The 11,374-nt window shown below is 32.8% G+C and overlaps 1 protein-coding gene across 1 annotated transcript; it reads right to left on the bottom strand.

Moving 5' to 3' along the window:
• Window positions 1-1,064: 1,064 nt before the first annotated feature.
• Window positions 1,065-5,350, bottom strand: LOC131594586 (ruBisCO large subunit-binding protein subunit beta, chloroplastic). Its single transcript, XM_058866761.1, has 13 exons — window positions 5,015-5,350; window positions 4,795-4,920; window positions 3,920-4,057; window positions 3,690-3,785; window positions 3,314-3,556; window positions 2,979-3,213; window positions 2,686-2,855; window positions 2,336-2,413; window positions 2,174-2,245; window positions 1,991-2,095; window positions 1,772-1,864; window positions 1,604-1,696; window positions 1,065-1,396 (listed from the first exon to the last, which is right to left on the bottom strand). The coding sequence occupies exons 1-13, from the start codon at window positions 5,210-5,212 to the stop codon at window positions 1,259-1,261; spliced, it is 1,785 nt and encodes a 594-aa protein (XP_058722744.1). The 5' UTR covers window positions 5,213-5,350; the 3' UTR covers window positions 1,065-1,258.
• Window positions 5,351-11,374: the final 6,024 nt, after the last annotated feature.

Here is an 11,374-nt window from a genome sequence, read left to right as displayed (position 1 = left end):
CCTTTCCTTCCGGTATATCTGCCAGTGGGGATTTAGCAAAAGACAATGGTGGTCGTTTGTTTGGAGCTTTTGCTTCTTTTTTAAGTGCCTCAAATTTTCTCAATGTTAGAACTCTCAGGTGTTATGCAAGCAATTGAGTTCGCTCATGAGAAGAATTGACACATGTTTAGTTGAAAACAGACTCAACAACGATGACTAAAGCATTTAATCTTCTATATAGTGTTCCTTAGATGATTAAAAATTAATAAATTAATTATTTTAATTTAGTCTCAATAGAATTTCTCAATAGAATTTTGTTGTTTCTTATTTTAAAAATAAGACAATAGTTATGCGGATGCCCTTACTAATCTAGATTTATATATGACTGATTTTTACTCATTTAACTCTCTTACTCTGTTTTTAAGGGTATATTTTATAAAGAATAAGATTAATTTGCCGTTCTTTAGCTTCAGCCTCGTCTCGGCTTGAGAGGGTTCTCCCCCTCTCTTTTTGTGTTCTGATTTTCTTACTATATTATAACTTTATTCAAAAGGAAAAATTGATTTGAAAATATAACAATATTATTACATGATTTAATATATATATATATATATATATATATATATATATATATATATATATATATATATATATATATATATATATTATGCTTGATACAAATTTATAAAATTATTTGCAAGCATTAACTGTTATCAAAGAAAATACGCAGTTACTCAACCTTATATTTTCATGTCAGGGGATAAGAAATTTATACTTAGATATATAAATAAAATACGATTACCAAATTGTAATAGTACCCAAAATAAATCCTAAACCCTACTAACAATAATTATCTGTTTTTCTGTTGTTTTTCTAAAGTAGCTGTAGGCATTCCCGCCTCAAGTTTATGAACTGAACTTTATCAGGTCTATAAGTTAGTTAATTTTGAGCTCATTCCGAAACCAAACTGTGTGAGAATTACTTTTAAACTACATCCTCGAAACTTGTCAATCTAGACTCATTTTTCTCATTTTCACATTTGGACACAGCAATTGTTCTTCTGTTCATAGGAGTAACAAAAGTGATTTGCAAAACCTTTCAAAATTATTAATTTCAATAAACAAAAATGTCACTGATCTAGCTCACTCACCATGCTACAGAAGTCCGTCTTTGATTGGGACTTGTTGCTATGAATTAGATAGCCACAGAATTTTGTATTACATCAAAGAAATAAGGTGAAAAAAATATTTCTCTCGCAGCAGCTATCGTCGGCTCTCCTCTACATACCATATCCTGAATTGTCCATGGGGTTGCCAACAGGTGCAGTTTCAGGTTCCTTTATCTCAACAACAACACAGTCTGACATTAAGAAGGTTTTGGCAACAGAGGATGCATGTTCCAGGCAACATCTGACCACCTGCACAAGAGAGTATGATATCAACCTTATTGTTCTGTCATAAAACCCAAAACAGGTTGAAACTTGAAACTAAAACACTCATATACAAATCATTACTGATGATTTAGGCATTCAAATCTAATTCTAAGATCCCAATGAAAGAAGATACAATAATAGTAAACTCCACAGGAAGCTAAAGATAGTTGAAACACTCAAACAATAAATCACCTTTGTTGGATCAATGATCCCTGCAGCCATTAAATCTTCATATTTGCCGGTGGCAGCATTATAACCATATTTTGGATTGTCACTGGATAGAACCTATACAAAATACAAATTACATCAGCACAAGCAAAACAATTAACAAGGTATTCTAAATTAAGCTGATTTCCTTACCTTTTCACTCACAACACTACCATTTACACCAGCATTCTTAGCTATTAATTTCAAAGGGTAACTAAGAGCTCTTTTAACAATGTCCGCTCCAACCTGCACCATATCAATGTTGTCAGCCCGTAATCCGAATGTTAAGTATAAATAATGATATACTTTCAAGCACCCAAAACATTTGAAAATTGAGGTATTGCCATATTGTCATATCAAATAATGACTCACTTTTTCTTCATCATTTGCAAGGGTTTCCTTGATTGCGTCCACCTTTGATGCAAGTCTGAGCAAAGTGCAACCACCACCAACAACAATACCCTCCTCAACAGCTGCCTGAAAGTCAATAAATATGAGTTCATAGAACAAGAAATATAATTAAACAATCAACAGCTTCGGAAAGATAAACGCCACCTTTGTAGCATTAAGAGCATCTTCAACTCTCAATTTCTTTTCCTTGAGTTCTGTCTCAGTTTGTGCGCCAACCTACACACATATAACAAAATTTCACTACTTAATATGACATGCTGAGATGTTTAAAGCTAGAATATTATTGCATGTCAGTGGGCGCATTACCTGTATTACAGCCACACCACCAGAGAGTTTTGCAATCCGTTCATTTAGCTTCTCCTTTTCATATTCTTGCTCTGCAGCCTAAATAATGAGTACATATTTCATTAGAGCACAATAAACAGTATCAATCTCCCATGCTCTTATTTTATAAACAGACTCTTAAGGCATTTCCCCCTATATGTGACCAGCCATGTGCATGCGTACACACCTGACTATCTCCCTATTATTATGTACATTAGTCTTACTAAACTCCAAAATATTTTTCATTAGTAATTATAGGTGCACAATATTTCTAAAAAACCTTGCACATCAATGCAAATGTATTGAGTGGGAGGTGAGAGAGAGATGGAAACCTCAATTTGGTTCTTAATTTGTGAAACTCTTTTATTAACTGCTTCTTGGGTGCTTCCATCACCAACAATTGTGGTTGTATCCTTAGTGAGGACCACCTTGGCAGCATTTCCCAAAACCTCTTTGTCAGCTTTGTCTAAGGAAAGGCCAACCTCCTCTCTGATAACAGTACCTGCAAGTGAATTGAGAAGATGCATATTATTACCAACAGCTGGACACAAAAAGATGAAATGTATACTTCCAAATTGAACAAAACCATCTCAGAGTCATGAATGAATTGTCTAAATTTAATAACCTCCTGTCAAAATGGCAATATCATCAAGGTATTGGCTTTTGCGTTCTCCAAACCCAGGGGCCTTAAGTGCTGCAATCTTCAAAGATCCTCTAAGTTTGTTTACAACAAGAGTTGCTAAAGCTTCTTGTTCAATATCCTCCGCAATGATCACAATAGGAGATCCACTTCTAATTGCATCCTCCAGTATGTTAATAAGATCCCTTGCATTGGTAATCTTTTTGTCAACTAAAAGCAACTGCATAACAAACATAACATTTGAGTTTTTTAAGTAAATACATAAGATTGTCTTTAAAATAACTGCAAGTAACAGGAAGAAAAATAAATAAATGTGGTACCTTGCAGTTCTCAAATTCAACAGACATTTTCTCACTGTCGGTAACAAAGTAGGGTGAAATATAACCACGGTCAAATTGCATCCCTTCAACAACATATAGACTGTTCTCGGCACTCTTTCCTTCCTCAAGTGTCACAACACCCTTTCTACCAACCTTACTCAATGCTTCAGCTATCATATTTCCAACCTCATGATTGTTCCCTGCACTGACTGCTGCCACATCTGCCAATTCGCTGTCTTCAACCTGCAATCCACACAACCACAACTCTTCTAAGAAGCACACTAATATATGCAAGGAAATGGGAAGTTTTAAGTAACCCACTACATAAAAATGTTTAAACACGCATATACACAAAAAGAACAAGTAAATGATTCACCTCTTTTGACATCTTCTTAAGTTCGGCTACAAGAGCTTTTGATGTCTTCTCAATGCCTCGTGTAATAAGCACAGGGTTAGCACCAGCTGCAACAACCTGTCAAATTTAACATGAAATGAGGCTCCAATAGCATAACAATAAATAAGCAAAAACCAAACCAAACATAACTAACCACTTACTAGTTACTCATTCTACAATCCTAACCAGCTAACACAAATTAACAAACCTACCTTTACACCTTCTGCAATAAGGCCCTGAGCTAGAACAACAGAGGTTGTGGTTCCATCACCTGCCAAGTCATTTGTCTTGGCAGCTGCCTGTCTCACCAACTTGGCACCAATATTCTCAACTGGATCCTCCAACTCAACCTTTTCAATCCAAACCAAAAATAATCCATCAAAACAAACACCCACATAAATAATTCACTAAAAAAACAATCACATAAGCATGAAGATTAAGAAAAAAATCATAGGACCTAAATTCATACATTAACTAAAACATAAAAGTTAAGTCAATTCTTAGAACCTAAACTCATACAATTTACTTAAACATAAAAGCCAAATGTATGTTTGTAAAATTGATTATGGTTAAAAGTGAGTTGGATGTAAAGTGATTTATGTTTGAATAAAATCATTTAAAAGTGAGTTGAACAACAAATTTCAATATAAAAATAACATTTAAACTCAAAAGCTACAAATTGTAGCTTCAAGGAGAATCAATTTTGGAGGCAGAATCAATTCTAGTTCAGAAGAACCAAACACCTCAAAATCATTCCAGAATCAATTCTCCATCTTCAAAACTGCTTTTGACCCTTCTAAAAGCTAAACCGAACATACAAGTAAATCCTTAGAACCTAAACTCATAAAATCACTTAAACATGAAAATCAAGTAATAATAACAGAACTAATAACAGAACCTGAACTCATACAATCACATAAACTTAAAAACCAATCAAAAATCACAAAACTTAAACTCATCCAATCACATAAACATGATAATTAAGTAAAACTCATAGAACTTAAACTCAGTCAATTAAACATAAAAATTAAGTAAAATTCTTAGAATGAAAACTCATACATAGTGTTCTAATACTTCAAATACGCACCTCTTTAGCAACAGTGACACCATCATTAACAATTTTAGGCGAACCATACTTGCTCTCAAGTACAACATTCCTTCCTTTAGGACCAAGCGTAACTCCAACAAGATCCGCAAGCTTGTTCACACCATTCTACAACAATAAAAACATTACGTAAACATCAAAACTCCAAAACGCTAATTCCATAGTCGTTTTAAGTTTTAACTATCATTGATTCACTCCATACCTGAAGTTTCTTAATAGCGGAACCGTCTTTGTTGAAATGCAACTCCTTCGCCATGGCGGAGATTTTAACGTTGCGAGTTTTCCTGGCGAGGACGACTTTGTTTGCGGCTCTCTTGCCGGCGGCTAATGGGAAGGAGGAAATGGCGGCGGAGGAGGAGAGATTGCAGGAGGAAGTTGTTGCTGAGAAGGTTGAAGCCATGGTTGAATTGGGGGAGAGTGAAAATGGAAGTTAGGGTTTAAGAAATGGTTGTTGGTTTTGGATAACGAAGGAGAGTGTGTTAGTTGAAGATGAAGAAAGGGTGAGAATGAGATTAGGCTTTTTATTTGTTGAAGGAGAAGTGAACGAGGGAGGATGGGATTTGATCTTGAAGGTTCTGAGTGATTTCGACCGTTGGATGGGAAGGAGTGTTTGTCTTGATTTGTCGTGTGTTAGAATGGTCTAGAACTTTTGTTATTAGGAGAATCAAACGCCTTCTTCTACTACTATGGAACTAGTGACTCAGTAATGGCAATAAAACCCGTACCCCCGGTACTCATCTAAACCCGCCCTGACTGAGTAATGGCAATAAAACTCGTACCCCGGGTACTCATCTAAACCCGTCCTGAAGTTGACGGGGAAAATCCACTTTGACTGAGTTTGGGTTCGGGTTTGAGTTTTCCTCGATTACAAAATATGAGAACGAGTCGGGTAATGAGGACACTAGTACCCACCCCAAACTCGTCCCCGAACCCGCACCGTTTATTTCATTGTGTATATTATTATATATTTTTGATAATTTTGAATATTAAATATGTGGTCAAAGTTTTGATATTTTGATTTGTATTTATTATTTAAAATATTTGAAATATATGTATAAATTTTTTTGAAATTGTTTCATTTTATTATTAAGTTAATTTTAGAAAAAATGATTATTTCTATTAGAAAAATTGATTTCACTAAATGGATGGTGGCGGGGCGGGGATACCCGAACCCAACCCGAATCCGTTTGGGTGGGGTTTTTTGTTTTAATTCTCCATCCCTGTTTGGGTTTGGGGCGGGAAACGGGGACTGTTTGGAGATTCGGGTTTGGGTTTGAGGGAGGTAATACCCGTTCCCGACCCGCCCCGTTGATATCCCTAAACATAGGCATTTTCTAAATGCTCAATGTTAAAGGGATGTAATTAGTTACTTTTATTTCATTTTATTAACTTATAACCGATTATTTTTTGGGTATCTAATTTATTAATATTAGGTGTTAATCGATTATCAAGTATTAAAATTAATTTCTCGAGTTTTATTTCATACTTCACATTCTTTCTTTAAAAAATTTTTACTATCTCTCGCTAAGTTTTTAGCCAAAGTATTTTTTGAGAAAGTCTTTTTTGCAAGTGAGAAGTGGTAATTTTGGAATGATAGATATATAAGTTACTAAGAAACTTTTGTTTATATCTTGGTTGAAAATTTTATCTAATTAGATATTATTTTGGTTAGAAGCTAAATTCGTAAAAAGTTTTAGTTTGGAGATTAAGTGACCAAACTCTTGTTTAGATTCAAAAGCTCAACCTTTCATAAAAACTCTCATAGGTTCTTGGTTAGCCCGTGGTAGAACCAAGTTTAGGTTAACGTTCAGCCCGATATTAAAAGCTTTATTAGGTTTGAAATTAACCCAGTATTAAAATCACACGAGTTCTTGGTTAGCCCGTGGTAAAACCAAGTTTAGGTTAAAGCTTAGCCGAGTATTAAAAGCTTAATTAGGTTCAAGATTAGCTCGATACTAAAATCTCAAAGGTTATTGATTAGCCCGGTATAAAATTAAGGTTTAAGGTTCGTGAGCTCATCATGGTATTAAAAGCTTGCAAAGTTTGTCGTGGAAAGGAGACTAACCACTTATATACGCCCATTGGAATGAAGACTCGCCGCTTCACTCTATTGTCTATTGTTTTGTTAGAATTCAACCTCAAACTTTAGTTTGCGTGTATAAGGAGGGTTCGTCAGTATAACCTACTAAAAACTCTCAAGTTTATTGGATACTTTCAAGATCAATTATTGGAGAGAGGAGTAGGTCTTTTTCTTGTTTGAGTGAACCTCTATAATTCTTGGTGATCTCTCTTTCCTTTAACTCTCTATTTTCCATAATTTATAATTCTGATAATTTATTTTTTCTGCTGCTTAATATTAAGACTATTTTCAAAATATTTTTAAACTCTTATTTTAACCCACAAATTTTTTCAAAGTCATGTTTTTATGAACCACGCAATTCACCCCCTCCTCTTGTGTGAAGTCACATGTCCAACAAGAAGTGTATTATCAATCTAATGGCTATATGATTTTGACATCGATGATCTCTTTTTCCCTTAACTCTTTATTTTCCATAATTTATAATTCTGCTAATTTATTTTTTCCGCTGCTTAATACTAAGACTATTTTCAAAATGTTTTTAAACTCTTATTTTAACCCACATATTTTTTCAAAGTCATGTTTTTCTGAACTACACAATTCATTTTCTCCTCTTGTGTTTGAAGTCACATGTCCAACAAGAAATGTATTATCAGTCTAATGGCTATATGATTTTGACAGAAACAAAATACATCAAAGGTTTTCTTGTCCAAAGGAAACATGGTTGATGTTAATGAAGTTAGTACACCAATGTTCTATAAGTGCAAACTTATCAAACATGGCACTAATACACTTTCAGTTCCAACTCTCCACAGTTGAACAGTTGGAGCATTGCAATATGTTATAATTACTCGATCCGACATTGCTTTTTATGTCAACAAAGCTTGTAAATTCATGGTCAATCCACTTGAGACTCATTGGAGTAAGGTCAAACGAATTCTAAGGTACCTAGTGGGATCATCGTGCAAGGTTTCATCCTCTCACCAACTAATCCCCTTCAACAATTTTCTATGGATCTGTAGTTATTCAGATTGAGTCAATAATTCTGATGATAGATTATCAACTTTAGGATCTTGTGTTTATTTTGGTCTTAAGTTGGTCTCTTAGAGCTCAAAGAAATAATCTCTTGTGGCACTATCAAGTATTGAGGCAAGATATGGAGCATGATATGGAGCATCTGCTTACACAACCTTAAAATTGTTGTGGCTTTAGTCACTTTTTTTAGAACTTAACTACTATGTGATAACCTCAATGCAATTATGTTTTCTTATAATCTCATTCTACATACTAAAACTAAGCACACAGAGATAGACATTCATTTTGTTTATGAAAAAGTTGTAGCAAGCAAGCTGCAAATTCAGCATGTTTTTGAATTAGTTTTGGAGAAGCAGATTTAAGATGAATTCAAAAAAGTTAGTTTAGGATGAAAAAATGTATCCGAACATTTAGGATTGCATGTGAACATGGTGGAGAAAGTACATTTATTATTTTTTTAGTGGAATATCAAAAAATTTCAGAAATTGATCCATGGATTGTTTTGAGAGAAAGATAACTATTTTAATAGAATGATTATGCATAATCGTGTAGTTGTAGTTTAACTCACAAATTGATGCCATTTATTTTTATTTCATTTTGTCTTTTATGTTTTTTCGGTTTGTGAACTATATTATTGCTTTATTTAATGAATGAATTTTTTCTATTATCTTATTTAGTTCTTAGTATGATGCCATCTCAATGACAATAAAATAATGAAAGACACAAAAAAGAAAGAGAAGAAAAAGAATAGAGAAGGAAGATTTTTTCTAGAAGTTTCTACTCCAGATTAAATGTATGAAGAAGAGTAATATTCAAAGATCTTGTACTCAACTTCCTGATACATTAGAAAGTAAGGTTTGAGTCAAATATTTCTATTATATACCTTTTTCTTATTATGAGTTTCCATATGATTGTTCATCTACTAGGATTTGCTTTATTTCTGAATTGTTTTTCGTCGGTTTGATTACAAACTAGGGAAAGTTGCTTATTTTTAACTTAACCTTTCTTAGGTCACCCTTACACATTTTTATTAGTCGTTAAACCCTTTGCGCTTGGGACATTTCTTTCGGTGACTTTTCCACATATTTAGTCGATTGACTTGAAAGAGTAATTTTTTCATCCTCATTGAAGTTAGGTAGATTGTTATTTTTCTAGTTCATGTAAAAAGTTATGTTTATGGTTGTTTCTAAAACTAGCAACAATTTAAGTTTGGGGTATGGGTACTAGAATCCTAGAATCAATAAAAGATGATGAAAAACAAAAAAAAAATAAAAGAAAGAATGGAAGCTAGAAAAATTCTTTATAATGTTCAAATTTAGAGCTTCTGGAAAAAATATTATGAATTCTATTACCCATCAATTAAAAAAGAATATGTAAAGATGAGGTGAAAATAGGAAGGTGGCAGATACTTAACTCCAAGGAATTAAACCTATTGGCCAAAAATATCCTACATTGACATAAGCCACATTACAAACTTTGAAAGACCTTAAAAGAATGTTTTCGAATAGAAAGTGATGAATTTTTTAGAAATTTTGCAAATTCATATGTTTTATGTCAATTATATGTGAATGAATGTTTACCATATTTTTTTCAAATAAGAGTGAACGGTGAGATTGAGAGAAAGGTTAAGTATATAGAAAGTTGATGAAAAGCTCTTTGGATTATGTTCTATTGAAGTAAAGAATGGAAGTGATAACTTTGCTATGATTGGTGTTTGTCATTAGTTTGGTAAGTACAAAGTTCTATGGAAAATCACAGTTATAAATGAGTTCCTTGAGGATAATTAACATTGTAAGTTTTAGATTGTGATTACACATTGTCATCATGTAAAATTTATAGGCATTTGCAATAATTTTAGTCATTTTCAGTTGATTTTGTTCAAGTCGGAGTAAGAAATAGGAAGGAAATGAAGAACTAGATGAATTGAGCAAAAAGGTGAAAAAGTGAAGAATAATGAAGAAAAAAAACAATTTGACAGTGGAATTTTTGTGTGGAGATCGTAAAGAAATTTTATTTTTATTGCGACACAATGAAAAGTGATCGCGGCGTGATTCGTTCCTCACACAGCACATTGCGGTGAGATTAAAAAAATTGTGGCGCGATGTGACCTATTGCTAACACATTTTGACTTTTATAAAAAGGAGAAACGTGTAGAAAAAAGGGTTGGACGATTTTGACATGGAATTTTGACGGAGAAGCAAAGTGTGAAGCTTTGGAACGAAGATTTTCATGTATTTTATTCTTTATTTCTTCATATGCTAACACATCGATACCAAAGAAACTTGCTTCATACTTATACTTTTATATTTTTAATTTTTTACTATTCAAAGATATCTCTTTATGATTCTCTTAATTCCTATTAATGAGGTTTGTACTATTTATCGTAAGACGTGTTTGGATACATTATAAAAATACATGAATCATTGTAGGGATTTTTTAGGCTTTAAATATTGACATGACTTTATTAGGGATGTCATATTTGATATATTTCGGAGGATCGAAGTATTTGTGAAAAAAGAGCCACCTGTAAATTTTTTGACTAAGCCACATGAAGAGAGATTGAGACTTAGATCAATCGATGTTCTTGTGTACGAGTGGGTCGAAGGAAAACATGCACGTATGAACTTGACTATGCTTTCTCCATTTGGGCGACTAAAGATTGGAGAATTTACTGTGGGACAAACAACCTTCAAAGTCGCTTCAAGTAAAGTGGTCAAATATGAGAATGTGTGTTCTGACAATAAACATACTTTCATATCATTTGTCCTTGACACTTTTAATTTTATAACACTACAAACAATGAATATTTTAGGGAGAGTCCAAAAATTTATGCATAATAATGTTATGTCTTTTATATCAATTGATGTAATTTTTAAGAAGATTCTTTTTGTCATAAAAAAGACATTGACATAATTTGTTGTCTAATTGCCTTCCATTCTTGTATAAACTTTATGAGAAATGTTACTTTTACACTAAAAATAACACCTACACCGTATAACAACCCTCTATTTATAATTGGAACCATTTTCATACATTAAACTAGTCAGAGACCCGTGCTGTCGCCCGGGTGCATTAATTATGGTGTAGTATTTTTTGAACAAAATGAAAAATGTAAAGTAAAGACATTTGACCAAATTGCATATATAAAATGGAAATTAACCATTTAAAAAAAGTTTTACTAATAGGATGTTAGTAATATAAAAATTAAGTTCTAAGTTAAAATAATGATCTACAAAAAAAGGTTTAAGATAGATCAATGTCAGGAAAATCATGTAAACCATACAAATAAAAATAGATATCGTATTGATAGTGACACGTAATAAAAATAGAAAATTTGACATTCAGAAATAAGATTTTTGTGCGTTAAATAAAAATAATTGTTAGTTAAAATAAAATAGATATTTTGATGACAATGCCCCGTGAGAAAAATATAAATTTTGACATTTGAAA

Source organism: Vicia villosa, linkage group LG4 (genome assembly GCF_029867415.1).
Source record: "Vicia villosa cultivar HV-30 ecotype Madison, WI linkage group LG4, Vvil1.0, whole genome shotgun sequence".
NCBI classification, from domain to species: Eukaryota; Viridiplantae; Streptophyta; class Magnoliopsida; order Fabales; family Fabaceae; genus Vicia; species Vicia villosa.
Note: the sequence above shows the minus strand (reverse complement) of the source record. Positions and strands in the feature narration are given on the sequence as shown.